The 14,371-nt window shown below is 35.6% G+C and overlaps 1 protein-coding gene across 1 annotated transcript in view; it reads right to left on the reverse strand.

Moving 5' to 3' along the window:
* TTN (titin) overlaps window positions 1-14,371 on the reverse strand; it is a 269,108-nt gene that overhangs the window by 151,068 nt on the left and 103,669 nt on the right. The window contains exons 108-127 of the mRNA XM_070580292.1: window positions 14,260-14,319; window positions 13,869-13,952; window positions 12,215-12,271; window positions 11,186-11,239; window positions 9,891-10,295; window positions 9,357-9,419; window positions 8,850-8,927; window positions 8,614-8,691; window positions 7,934-8,017; window positions 7,623-7,703; window positions 6,527-6,610; window positions 6,050-6,133; window positions 3,929-4,012; window positions 3,620-3,700; window positions 3,394-3,474; window positions 3,143-3,226; window positions 2,781-2,882; window positions 2,241-2,342; window positions 304-384; window positions 42-110 (exon numbers count right to left, since the gene is read on the reverse strand). Of these exons, the coding sequence (XP_070436393.1) occupies window positions 42-110; window positions 304-384; window positions 2,241-2,342; window positions 2,781-2,882; window positions 3,143-3,226; window positions 3,394-3,474; window positions 3,620-3,700; window positions 3,929-4,012; window positions 6,050-6,133; window positions 6,527-6,610; window positions 7,623-7,703; window positions 7,934-8,017; window positions 8,614-8,691; window positions 8,850-8,927; window positions 9,357-9,419; window positions 9,891-10,295; window positions 11,186-11,239; window positions 12,215-12,271; window positions 13,869-13,952; window positions 14,260-14,319 (1,896 nt within the window). The remainder of the gene's footprint in view (window positions 1-41; window positions 111-303; window positions 385-2,240; window positions 2,343-2,780; window positions 2,883-3,142; window positions 3,227-3,393; window positions 3,475-3,619; window positions 3,701-3,928; window positions 4,013-6,049; window positions 6,134-6,526; window positions 6,611-7,622; window positions 7,704-7,933; window positions 8,018-8,613; window positions 8,692-8,849; window positions 8,928-9,356; window positions 9,420-9,890; window positions 10,296-11,185; window positions 11,240-12,214; window positions 12,272-13,868; window positions 13,953-14,259; window positions 14,320-14,371) is intronic.

Here is a 14,371-nt window from a genome sequence, read left to right on the forward strand (position 1 = left end):
CAAGACAAGTGATATCACATTTTTTTGAGAGAGAATTGTACCTTTAGCTGGTGAAGGCTCCTCTATTTTAGCAGGAATTTTCGGTTTTGGTACAATTTTCTTCTCAGGCACTTGAAAAGATTATAAAATACATTTGTAGAAATTTCCAGATTTCTTTTTAATACAAATGTAAGGAGTCTTTTTATTTACACAGGATATTTATCAACATTTGTGATACAGACAATAAACTAACTGCAAGAGAACATAAAGAATGGGACAAGCTAAACACACATAGGGCTAGCATTATTTTAAGAGTCTGAATACCTTCTGCTGGCTCAGCTTCCACTCTCTCAGCAATAACGTGCAGCTCTTCCTCCACAACGTATTCCTCAGGCTCTTCCATCACTTTAAAGACATCAGTTTTAAAGAGGATAAGTGGTAGTGTTTTTAATGTTTAACTCTAACTGTAATTTATTACTGCAAAGAGTAATTAAAATAGCAAAAGTTTGACACTTGCCAAACCCCTGATTGTTCGCATTTAGAATACCCAAAGAAGAACATTTTAGCCAAAGCATATGCCTTAATAAAGAGGAAGGGAACTAGGTTCCAGTAGTTTAATTTTCAAGTGCATCATAAAGATGGTGATGCTTGTCTTCACAGGTAGAACAGGACAAATACAAGACAAAACAATTCTAGAGGCTAAATTACCAAGAACACAAGAAGTTGAAGATAAGTTCAAAAAATAACAGAACACTCTAGACGTGAAGGCTGCAAGGCAGAAATGTAAACTTGAGGAGTCGTAAATAGGTTTATGAGAAAGAAAAGACCTGTATTACATATAACAAACCTACTGAGGACATGGAAACAAGCTTTTTTTTTTTTTTCCAATTTTGTGGGAGCAAGTATGGTAGAAGAGGCAGGAGTCTTCATATGGTTTTTGAGCTTATGTGTATAAAGTTTATTATACAATAGGAAGATCTAGTTAAAAACATTAAAAACATATCTCTTTACACTGGACGTAAACTTTACAGGCTACTCATCTTTGCCCTAATCTTTTGGGCCTAACGAAAACATAAGAATATTATAGACTGTCTCTCTTTTTAATTAGAGTTTTATAGTACTGACAGAAACTTACAATGCATACTATCAAAAACTCAAATCCGATTCATGCAATGAGAACGTTCCTTGTTTACGTATGATATTTGGTTTCCCATTTCTGGAAGGGATGGGGCTCTCTTCGAAGCCATCAGAATCCTGACTTTTGCCTGACATATTGGTCTTTCCCAGGAAGCACAACAGAACTGCTTGGCTTCCTCTCAGGAGTCATGGCCCTTCTTGTTCTGTTCCCAGCCACTCCATTAACACTGCACATCTGGATTTCACATGGTAAAAGTGAGAAGTGGAGAAGGGATGGGGCACCTTTTATTAGCCAGAGATGCACTCGAGAGCACCTAAATGTACAATTCTATTCATCTTTTCATTGGGAAGAGAGTTAGTTTGTTAAGGAACTTACTGACTTCCCTTTAAAGAAGAGCTTCGTTAGAACTTGGGAAAGTTCTTTCAGATATAAGGGTTCAGCCAGCATGCTGGACTTTAGCAGGAAATCTAGTGGTGTCTTAATTGAAAAGGTATCTCAACACTGAAAGAAAGCTTGTTGTTCAGTTCTTAAGAAGTATAGAGAACTAGCATTGTAGGTATAGACAATTTGAATAACAAGTTAATCTAATCAAAGATATTACATAATTGTTTTCTCCATACATAAAATATAGGAAAGCCCTATGTGTTCAGTGCTTCCCTCTCAAGCATGGCCTTGACTTCTGGAATGTAATAAGGTAATATAATTTCTTGTTCATTTAAAAACTGTGAGTCAGGACACATTAGTGAGTTGTGCTATCAACATCATGTTACCCAGGTTTTAGACATCAGACGACCAAGGGGAAGATTATGCCAGTCCACCAACCAAAACCAGTTCTGTCTAATGAGAGGACAAATGTGTATGGAGAAACCTGCCCTATTAGTCACGTACAAACATGAAGACTCTTTTTCCATACAGTCAGGTAAGACGAGACGTACAACAAATACATTTGGTGTTTACTCTAAGTAATGCTCCTGAATCTTGTGTTTCGATCAAGAGATACATTTACTGAGGCCAATAGATGTTCACTGAATTTGTGTCACTTTCAATAATCTGATACACAATCTGTGAAAGAAAGCAGCTCGTCAGGACTCCACACCATCTCTAGCTTATTTGCATCATTTACCTTCATATTCTGTAACCTCCGCTTCCTCCTCCTCTCTTTCTTCTTCTCTATAAACTGAAATGGACACTCTTTCCTGTTCTTCTGAATAACTCCATTCCTCCTCTGCAGATATTTTGAAAGATAAGATTTAATTTAAATTTAGCCTCCTGAAATACTGATAGTAGCCAGGTGTTTCCTACAGATGGACAATGGTTTTTCTATCTGCTTCGGATGTGGCTTCACAGTGCTTCCTCATTACAAGAAGGAAAGAGCTGATTTAAGAGGAGGAGACAGTACAGCCCAAGACTGAGAAGAATATTCAGATTGTGTCCAAGTCTGGCCACTTTCACAATTATCACATTTTCAGCACCTATTCACTTTCTTAGAATGACTCAAGATCAACGCAGATACAAAAGGCTCAATCTCAGAAGGTTACAACAAGTAGACACTGATAAGGACAACTTCTAACGTAAACAATCTCATCTGGAACAAAGAAAAGACTTCGAGGAAACACACGCAAACTCAATTCTCCCCTCACTTCGGGTTATATAGCTTATATACCTTCGTGCCGCACGACTTCCGTTCTTTGAGGAACTGCAACGGATAGTTTTTCTTCGGCAAAATATCTTTTTTCTTCTACGACAGCTTTCTTAGACACTTCGGCTTGAAAAAAGCATTAAAGTTGAAGTTTAAAAATCAAGAATCTTAACAATTCTCTCTCCCTAGAGTTTGGAGAAGATTTGCACAGTATACAACTTCCACTAGCAAAATGGGAAAACAAGTTACATAACATATCACGAGTCTATACACACAAAAATTCTATCAGAAGAGAGACAAAGGGTCAGCACAAGAAGACAGCAGAGAGAAGCAACAAGAATTCCCAGGCTCATAGACTGTCGTCAGAAGCTTGAGACAAGTCCTACCTCGGGGAGGAGGAGCTTTCTTAGGGACAGGAACTGGTACAGGAACTTTCTCCTCTGGGACGGGTTTCTTAGGCGGAGCTGGCACTTTAGAAACATTATGCACTTTTAGAACTTCAGTTATTTCATTGAAGCCCAACACAAAACACAGATATACACCCACAATGCACTCACATCACAAAACTAACAAAATATTCTTTGTCTTGGAACATAATATTATAAACATGATTCTTGGAAAGATGGAGAGACGGTACCTTTTGGTGGTGGAGCTTCTTCCTCTTTCCGAGGAACAGGTCTTTTTTCTTCAGGAACTTTCTTCTTTGGTATTTCTGGCACTTAAAGGATAGTATTGGATTTTAAAATTCTCAGAAAGGCAAAATAAATGAGCAATATAGAACTGGCAGGCCGATTAAAGAAGACATGCAATTAAAGAAGCTTGAAGGAAAGACAAGGTTATTTCATGGAGATGGGATGAGGTACCTGCTGGTGGTGGAGATTCCTCTCTTTGAGTAACAATGGTTACTTTTTCTTCTGTGACAACCCTCTTCTGCACTTCAGCAACTTGAAAAGACAATTTTTAGAGTTGACTTTATATTTTCCAAGGTAGCTAATGTACAGGTATTTTGTAGGAAAGAAGGCCGGTAGACAGACACATCTGTTGAATTCTCACTCATATTATAAAACATTCATTTTGAATTTAACTGACTCAGTTAACAGATAATTAAACACAAAAACGTTTTGTATTCAAGACATAAAAATAGGACTTCTTTACTAAGTAAGTCACTGTACCTTTAGCTGGTGGAGCTTCCTTTTTCTTTGCAACAGGAACAGGAACCTTCTCTTCAGGGACAGGTTTCTTTGGCACCTCTGGGACTTAAAGTTTTTAAAACAGAATGTTAGTTTATACACATATCACTTTTATGAATGGACATAGGCACATACACAAATCTTTATGTAGCTCATTAATGTTGCTATAGATTCGCTATGCATCAGCAAAATAATGCAGAAAATTAAACTGTAACGTTATAAAGGTCACAATGTGATAAGTGTCACAAATAATGTTATAGAGGCATGTAGGCAATTAAAAATGAATTAAATACACAGAAGGATATGTACAGAATTCTTTCTTTATATATTGGTACACTTTCGATAAAAACAAATTAGTCCATGATTACACAAACAATATCGAGTATGGATATAAGATACAGAAAAATCTCTTTATACTTTGTATTGAGAAATGGAAGCCATAATGACAATGGGTTTAATTTATCTAAGATAGCTTAAACTAAGACATCTTTAGAATAGTTGTGTCTATATCAGTTGCTATTCTTTTTTCCATTTATCTTCTGATTTTTTTGGTGCACCTGTGGTGTATTCAAAATTCAGGAAACACTCTCATTCTAGAGTAAGGCTCTCAATCTGATATCCATGTGTCAATGGCTTTGGAGAGCTCTGTATACAAAATTCTGTGGGTATGCGCACATGTGCTTTTCTCTAAGAGGCTCCATAGTTTTCAACAGGATCTCTGACCCAAAAAAGGTTTACAATGGGTTTAGTTTATCTATTGTAGATGTTGATGATGGTGAATTTTTAATTGGCAGATGTATTTTAACAGTATGCATTATTGGCAACAATTGTTTCCATTCTAGATAAGATATTGGCAGTTTTTGTGAGCCTCTGCACTCTACACCTGCATTGGCAACGTCTTGATGTAATTCTACAGGTATACACTTGTGTGTGTATATATTGTTATATACACATGCGATGTTTATTGATATATACATGTTACTATATGTATCCGTTTTCATGGAGAAATAAGACATGCCGCTGTGTCTCTTTCAGGAGTGATCAAGTGGCTTTGGAATTAGTATTGGTTTTAGTAATATGACATTTTCATTACAAGCATTATAGTTTATTTTCATATAACTGTTATACTTTAATGATTACATAATCAGAGATAATTTTTAAAAAATCATTTGATTAAAAAAAAAAGGCCTAGAATTCTGAAAGAGACAAGAGTTTGAGACAGAGGGAAGCAGATTTGATTCAGGAAGAAAATAGAAACATTGGGAAGCCAGGCAAAAGGAAACACTAAAATGTATGATTTCAGTGAGCCTGGTTTCTCCTAAATTGGATGATGTTGAATTCTTTCTGAACCTCCTTACAACTGACCAGATGTGTGCAGTTTGTAGCTTCACTGCCTCCATAGAGCAGTGTCTTTTATCCCTAAAAACCAGAAAACAAACAAACCAAATCCAAAAAACCAAAGCAAGGGATCAGCAGATTTGAATGCAAACATTACCTATACGCAAGATCTCTGACTAGCTAATTAGATAACAACAGTCATGGCAAATACTGACGTTTAATTAAAGTCAAATGAAAGTAAATGTCAAAAATGGAAATGTTTCCAACTCTTCAAGACTCGCCACGATTGACTTTTCAGAAGAGTGGCCGTTACTAGCAGCACTGTGTGCATCTTGATGTAGTTAACACTCAGTTCTGCCAAACACTCTCCAGTTGTCGGTCTTTGCATCTCATCGTAACTCGTGAAAGTGTTTTTATAAAGAAAATGTCACATAGATGAGGGATGAAAGAGTTTTTTCCTAGAAACATGCCTGTAGAGAACAAGTTTCATAAATGTTTCTTCTTTCTCTAAGAGAAGAAAGACATTAACAATTTTGGATAGGAGTCTGACTTAGTTACTTCTTTAATAACACTTTCTGGTGGGGCTTTGGAATGTTCAGTATCGTGAATAGTGTATGTCAAGAGTGACCCCTGAAGCTGATAAACAAATGAAAAACACAGGAGCACGTAAGAGACACAAAATAGAAAGACAGCACAGCACGTATGAAGACCGTATAACGCCAAGCACTGGGACTAAGGGCCGCCCCAGGAGCAGCTCTGGTGTACCTTTTGGGGGAGCAGCAGGTTCCTTCTTGGGTACGGGAACAGGCTTTTTCTCTTCTGGCACAGGTTTCTTGGGAACTTCAGGAACTTTAAAGATACCATTGTTGAAACAATATTGAGACTTCTATTCTTCTCAGACATTTAAGATTACATTAAAGCATAAATCCTCAGTAAGAGTGTAAGAATTTAGGATGTAATTTAATACGTTCTATCTGTGTTGGAAATGTATGCCAAATACATCAATACCGTAGAGACATTAACATACGTATGTGAAGCAAAGACCCAATTAGCATGGTCTGGAGTCTAAACACGTTACTGATACTTGTATAATGCACTACCACACATTAACGAAATCAGCATGGACTGAATTAAGGACACTACAAATAGTTTACAAATGCTATTTTGTTAATACACAGAGCTCACAGAAAAAGATACAAGAAGACAGACACTAAGAAGTCTTTTTCAAAAATACTACTCTACCTTTGGCTGGTGGGGGTTCCACCTTTTTAGGAATGGGAACAGGGACCACTTCTTCTGGGGCTGGTTTCCGAGGTGGCTCAGGGACTTAAAAAAAAGCACCATTTTTGAGACATTGTGCATTTTGACTATAAGGCACATGTTGTTACAAGACTTAGAATTAAAATAAAGAGTAGACATTTCCCTTTTACACCAATTGAATGAAAGAGAATTATATGTTGGAAACAAGGCTAAAGGGAAACGGACAAGGCTAATTGGAAAATGTGATTAGAAATTGTGCTAATTAGAAAATGTGATTGCTATTCACCTAAAACTGCAGGAGCCGCCACTTTCCTAGGAACAGGCAGGAGCACCTCTCCTTCAGAGGTGCTCCTGTCTGTTCTCAGACACCAGATTTGGAAACTTTCATAACGCAGCTGCGTTAAAACAATTGTATTAGGTTATCTTAAATGTTTAAAAAGTTGACTTGAGCGGAAGAGGGGGCGGAGCCCTAATTTGCAGCGGCTGCGGATTTCCGATTTCCAGGGTGGTGTAAATACGCCCGCAGTGACGTCATTGCCGCGGACTTGAGAAGAGGAGCGCAGCCCCACACCATTATCTACTATTTCCGCCGCATAGATACAATAGACGGAAACAACCTCAGAAACGTAGGTAATAGTAAAATACAGTAAAATAGGAACTCATAAGTTTTCAGTATTTATTACCATATTGTTTTAATATAGGTTATTTAATTGTAAGTTTATATAATTTAACTTTTAATCATGGAGGTGTTAAACACTGGGCAGCAAAATTCCTGAAAATTTAACCATCTGCTCTGGTGAGCTGGTATGAGCTGGCTCCAGGACACGGTATTTCTATTTCCAAATAGTTGGTCACTAGATGGTAAATTCCCTGAAGCAGGGAACAGAGCCGCCATTCATTTTCATTCCTATCTCCGGTGCCCTCCTCACAGTCTTCCTATCCCCCCGTAATGTCCTTTGTACATAGTGACTAGAGGTCTGTTGACTGTGTGACCAAATCTATTATGCAATATTAACATATTCAGATGTTTCCTATGGAATTCTTAAAAGATTTTAAATTTAGGATGAATCACTAATACCTTTAGGTGGAGGCTCAATCTTTTTGGAAACAGCAACTTGAATTTTCTCTTCGGTAACAGTTTTCTTTTGTACCTTGGGGACTTTAAAAAATGTAAATTATAATTACTGATATGCCATATTGTGGGTGGTAATTGTAATTTACAAAGAATATTGAAATACAAAATAAAACAGAGACAAATGTGAAATGAAAAGATGACAGAGAATTACAAGGAGAGAGATGCCTACACAATTACAAATTAGATAAGAAGAGGGATATAAATTCATCTAAAGTCCTTCCATTTGAGCCCCCAAATTCAAATTTGCCTTATACCTGTGACTGACACCTCTTCCTCTGTGTGAGAAGCAAAGAACTTTTCTTCTGAAATAACCATCTTCTCTGTATGCACAGCTGGTACTTTAAAGAGAGTATTTCACATTAGTATTTCTTTTTCTAGGACAAGACACCAGATCAAATACATAGATCGTACACTATATTTAAGTGTTTAGACACAGAATGAGTGCATTAATATAACAGCTTGGCAACAAACTCAGTATTGATAGGAAGAAAAATCATGTTTTGATCTATAGGGACAAACAACCCACACAGCCTTTATAAAACATTACTGAATGGGAATCAAATAGACACTTCTTCACATGTCATGTGGTGCTTTTCCAAATCCATTAGGGTCTATTTATATAAATGAGAGGATGAGGAATATTATGTGCAATGGAATGCATTACATAGTGAAGTCAGAAGATTTCTCATTAAACAGAAAATCTTCCTTAAATAAAAAAGTTTGTAATTTTAAAGTAAAACTAGAAGCAAAGGTGGAGGATGTTATTATTTACTTAAATTATACGTATGTGCAACTCAACATAAAATATATATTACATAAGAATGTCTACTTTCGTGGTTTCAGATTTGTGAATTGTTTAGTAATATATGTACACATATCCATACACACAAATAAAAATGTTTAAAACTTGTAGCTGAAATACTAAGATGTGTACCTTTCACTTCAATAACTTCTTCCTGCACTGGAGTCCGGGAAGGTTTTTGTGGAACAATCTTCTTTGAAACTTCGGGTACTTAAAAAATATGTGCAAATATATTTGTATTGCAAGGAATATTGCTTTGCACAAAATTTAAGATAGTTTAGATGACTATATAAATAATTAACGTGAATAAATATAAATAAACAGATTATTTGTGTATATGGAGCTAGAAATGTTTTAAATGATAATACCTTTGGTGACTTGAACTTTTGCTTCCTCCACTCTTCGAGAAGTCTTTTCAATTTTTTCAACTACTGGCTTCTTTACAACTGCAAGCATTTTAAAGAAATTGCAGTACTTTTAGAATTTCTGTTAAAATACCCTCTCTCTCTCTCTCTCTCTCTCTCTCTCTATTTTTCTCTCTCTCTCTATATATATATGTATGTATATATGCATATATATGTATACTTTTTTTAGAGGGAGACAAGTTTGGTGCTCTGAACTTTAAGTACAAGTTTCTGGACATCAGGTATTTTGGTTATGCTTTATTTTATATTTACCTTAACCATCTTTTTATCATCGTTTTATTTTTGCATTAAATGAATTAGATGGATATTCTAAAAAAAATCATGATATAATAAAGCTTAGAGAAGAAGTCATACATATTGGATTGAACTGGTGATTTATACATCTTTTCCAAACAAGCCAGCATAATGATGTTGATGCTCTGATCTATTTAAATAATTCCAATTACATACCTTTAGGAGGTGGTGCTTCTTTCTTTTCAGGCACTTTTGCTGGAATTTTTCTCTCATGTGGTTCTTTAACAAAAACACAGGAAAAAGAAGTGATGCTTAAGGAGGTAAGTTCCAGATGGTTGTATTAATTGCAAATTAAATAAGTTAAGAATAATATATGATTGTGTAAAGTATTGTATTGGGGATCTTTATTGCTAACATGATTTCTCTGGCTGAACTTAGAAGCAGGATCAAGCAGAGATGCAATGAGGCAGTGAAAGTAAAACTTGAACTTCTGTATTAGAAAATAGCACTTGGAATTAGTCTTAGCAATAGGACTAAATGATGCAACTTACAACGTCAAAGCATGAAAGTTACTGTAAAAAAAATGATTCTTTTAAAGATTAAGTTTCCAGAGATTTCTAAACTTAAGAAATGGAAATGATCATTTTATGTATTTCATATCTATTGCAAGTCAGGTAAATAACATTGAAAATATAGTGAACTGAGCAAAAATGAGGAAAAGAGAAAAAAAGTCACCCAATTTATACGTACCTTCATAAACCTCCTTTTGAACTTGAACTGCTTCTCTTTCTTGGTAAGTCTCCTCCCACTCTTCCTCCCCTTCGTCATAACCTTCTTCCCTTTCATAGTATTCTTGCCCTGCTTCAAAATCTTCTTCCCATTCCTCATGAACTTCCTTTCTGGCTTCTACCTTGGTCTCTTCATAGTCTTCATCTGGTTCTTCATAGTAAGGTTCTTCATATGGCTCCGTGTATGGTTCCACTTCCAGTTCGTCATATGGTTCTTCCAAAGATTCGATGAAAAGTTTTTTCTCCTCATAGACTGCTCGCTTTTTCTCATACACAGCTTCTTTTTCTTTCTGAACCTCTTTCTGTCTGGTTATGGTCATTATTTTTACTTCTTCAGCCTTGGAGGATACGTCAATAATTTCAGGAGCTAAAATAAAGAAATAAATAAATGGAAAGATTATATTAGTATATTAATTATATCCCCACAATTACTTCACTAAACGAAAGTCCAGGTAATCAAACAATATCAGTGTCTCAGATCTCAGTATTACGCTGATAATTTATGTTTTCTTTGTATTGGTTCCGTTTAAATTTTTGTTGTCTATGGAACGCAATATAGAGTATCAAGATGCACTCTACTCTTAATTTGAGGACTTTTCCAGAGTGAACAAAATGGCATTCACTGAATATTATCAAAAGGACACATCTTCCATTGTTCTATGCAGAGAACAATGAGAACTCCAGTTTGCAAACCCCCTAGTTTCCCATGGGATATTTTAATATTTGATCATTTAATTGAATTTATATTTAATGTTTCTGCAGTTAATCTCTATTTACATTTCCAATTGTTCTTTTGAGAACATTTCTAATTTTAAGCTACATTTTGATAGTCGAACATGACTCTTTAGTCAATTTAATAAAGATAATATTTAAAATTATGTAACCAAATCAATTAGTTACTTTTATATAAAAACTTTTCAAAAATCTTTAAGGCTAACATGATTTATACGATCCTTACATTTGTGTCAGCTACAACTGAAACCATAAGGGATGAGCCCTCCCTTTCTAGCCCTCACCACTTCTTCCCCTGTGTCCCTTGTGCTGTGGCTGCATAAACATCTCCCTGGGTTTCCTTTCCTGGGATTGGAACAATGTGAAGTAGCCATCATTTCTAGTGCTAATCTTAATATAGCAGAAAAGACTCTACAACTTTACAATAAGATAAAAGCCTAATATTTAAAAATAAGAATACACAGCAGAGATGCAAATCTCAGGAATAAATAGAATACAAATATTTAATAATTTCTTTTCATTTACCTTTGGCTGGAATTAAGGCAGTGGGAGGCGGGGGCTTCTTGGCAACCTCTGGGACTTTAAAAACATAAAATACATGTTTATTTTTAGATTTGCATTATTTAATGTTTACTACTCCTGTGCACCCGTTAGTCAGTTGTATGATCTGTGACTACTACTAATATACCAAATGCTTTTATAATTTCCAAATTTAGCTCCCCAGAAATGCTATGCAACGCCATGTTAATGAAAATGTACAGAAAGGCTGAAGTTTGATTCTGGTTTAGGTTGATTTAAAATAATTTAAAGTAACATGACGAGAAGATTCAATATGTCTAGTGCTAAAAAATAATGCATGTTTAATTTTTTGAATGATTAACTGTAAAGTTCAGGAAATATCCCTGCTCTTTTAGCTTCCTCTTATTCTAGAACATTTCACAAATGACCACTCAGAAGAAAGTCTCAGTGATTGGTGTCTCGTGCTCTTGGGTGCTCCTTCTTGGAGGAGCTTCTGTACTCTAATCTTAGTCAAATGGGTAGAAACTATTTGTTTAAATGTAGTTATCCAATCTTCTTCCTAAACGCTTCCAGGATATAGTGAAAATTAAAGTAATTGAATTGACTCTCCTTCACAATTATTTTTTCTGCAAGTATCAACATTTAGCTCAAGTGAACCAGGAAGGATTCTGAGTTGGGCTGGAGCAGCCACTTGACATTGGCATCAGCCTTTGACCTTCTGCTGTGGTGACTTGATCAAGACCAGCTGTTGGACTAGAGGGCAGTGGCTTCTGGAAATTACCATCCAGAGATAACATGAACCCTCTGGGTTGACATTGCATGCCATGGGCAGACAATGGCACAGGAGGTCCGGGGAGAAAAAAAGAAAATTGAGAAAGAGAGAATGAGGACTGAGTCAAAGAAAAGGCTGAGAGTGAGTGAAAGGAGAGATACCATCAAACTCTCACCTTCCTCCAACCTCCTCTATTTGAGATTTAAAATTTTTAACTAAGAGAACACCAGTACGTCTAAATTTTGATTAATTAATTATAATACCTTTAGGCGGCGGTGCCTCTTCTTTGGGCTTTGCGACTTTCTTGGCTTTTTTGGTCACTAAAAAATAAGATGTCAGATGTCAATAACTAAACTATTTTCACGAAACTAGGAGGTTTATTGAAGTATTTTATTTTTTCATATGTTTTGATAGTAACAAGAGATTCTGCACATTATTGCAAGATACTTGTTTCAGAAAGATCTTGGACTAGAAGGCAGAAAAGTTTTTTTTGAGGGAGATAGAATGTGTGGGGAATCTTACATCCTCACTGATTTTATGCCCGCTTAGAGTTAAAGTTTTCAGAACATCCTGAGTGAATCTAAGTGATATCATCGATAGAAAAGGTACACATTTCCATTTTTGTTTCACGTAGGTAAGAACACTTTAAATTTGTCAGGAAGAAGACTAACAAGTGAATTAGTGTCCTATCTATAATATATTGTGGAATTTTTCTTTTGGTGCTGATGTTATACCTTGATCACTGCCGCCGATCACAACTTGATTATGGCTCCTAGTATTCATGACTAAATAACACTGTTGTTAATTTTTAAAATATGACTTAATTTCTTGAGTTTCCCCTGTGGGTGCTCAAACTTAGCCATGTTGACACTAACCCTCAAATAATAAATCACTTATTAATTCATTAAGATAAATTATTATTCCTGACAACAAATATAAGTGGAAATCTAATTAATGATCTTTGAGTCTTGTTTCTCTCTGCCAAAAGAAGTAGATGAAATATATTTAACTATGTTCATACAGATTATAAAAATGCTTTTCTTTGTTATTGAGTGGCATTAGTCACAAAATTGGAAGTTATGTTTTTTTTTTTTTAACTGAATTTCCCGAGGCTGGCTGAAAACTAGCTCAAGTTTTTGACACCAGCTATAGTGGATATTAGGGGATGAGCCCGTCAAACCCTGGAAGCCAGTACAATAGTGGCTGTGGAAAAATGTGACTTTGGCATGCAGGATTTTTTCTGATGATGCCAGGAGAATTCTGAAAGCAATTCTGAACTCCCCAGAACTCCAGAAAGTCCCAGGCAGTCTGTTGACTGATTTAGTTGAGCAGTTTTGGGGCACAAATAGTACAATTTATCTATTGAAATATTTGAGAGGGGCAATTCCCTGGTACACTCAAGAGCTCCTTATTGGTGAACGAATTCCTTTGCTTTAAAAAAATTAAATATATAAATACTCTAAATCGTATTTTTTGTAACAAAATAGTGAATTTTAAAAAGAAGTTGACATTGTAATTGGGAAAAAAACCAAACTGTATTTTGTAACTTGACCATAAACTAGTATGTTTTATTTCCATAAGCTTCACTAGAAATTGATTCCATTATTTTATTGTTATGTGTGTAGTTAGGAAAATAGGAAACGTGAAATCAGTTTGCCATTAATGTTTAAGTGATTCCATTAAACTAACATATTTTAATAGTAAGCATCGCAGTTGGTTTGTCTGATGATTTTCAGAATTTTAGGCACATGTCTTACACATTTAGTTAGTTAATACTTAGAGCAAATAATTTACATTTTGATAGACAATTCAACCTAGTGACCACTAGAGGGCCAATGTGTTGCATTAAATAACATTTTCCAGGCCTGCAATAGTTAAATTTGGTATTTTGACATTTAGGTAGATAACATGTAGTACCTTCAACACGTTTTGCTGGTGGTTTCTTTTCTTCAGGTGCTGGTAGTAACAGAGGGATAGGAGGAATAGCCGTAGGAGGGATTTCTGAAGAAAATGAATGGCATCATCAGTAAAACAGTTTGGTTCCCTATTTTGTGTGGAGTATAAGGAAAAGTCTCAACACATCTCTTTCAGTACTTCAAAGATGTTATAGTATGAATTCATCAACCAGAACAAATAAAAGTAGCATATATTGATAATTGTAACTACTCTTTTGCTTTGAGTTTTAATTACACAGCAAAGACTATGACATGGCAGGATCTGTTGCTCTATGCTCTGGTTTGGCATTGCTGATTTCCTAGTGGTGGAATATTGCTGCTTCTAGCCAAGGCATCGCGATGCTGGGTCTTACCATCTGGTGGCACTGCTCTGATAGGCATGGTTGGGATTGGAACTCTGGAGTCAGGAATATCTGAAAAGGGACATTTAATGATAAGCAGAGGGAGACTGAAAACATAGATATT

This window comes from Equus przewalskii, chromosome 17, assembly GCF_037783145.1.
Source record: "Equus przewalskii isolate Varuska chromosome 17, EquPr2, whole genome shotgun sequence".
In the NCBI taxonomy this organism is placed as follows: Eukaryota; Metazoa; Chordata; class Mammalia; order Perissodactyla; family Equidae; genus Equus; species Equus przewalskii.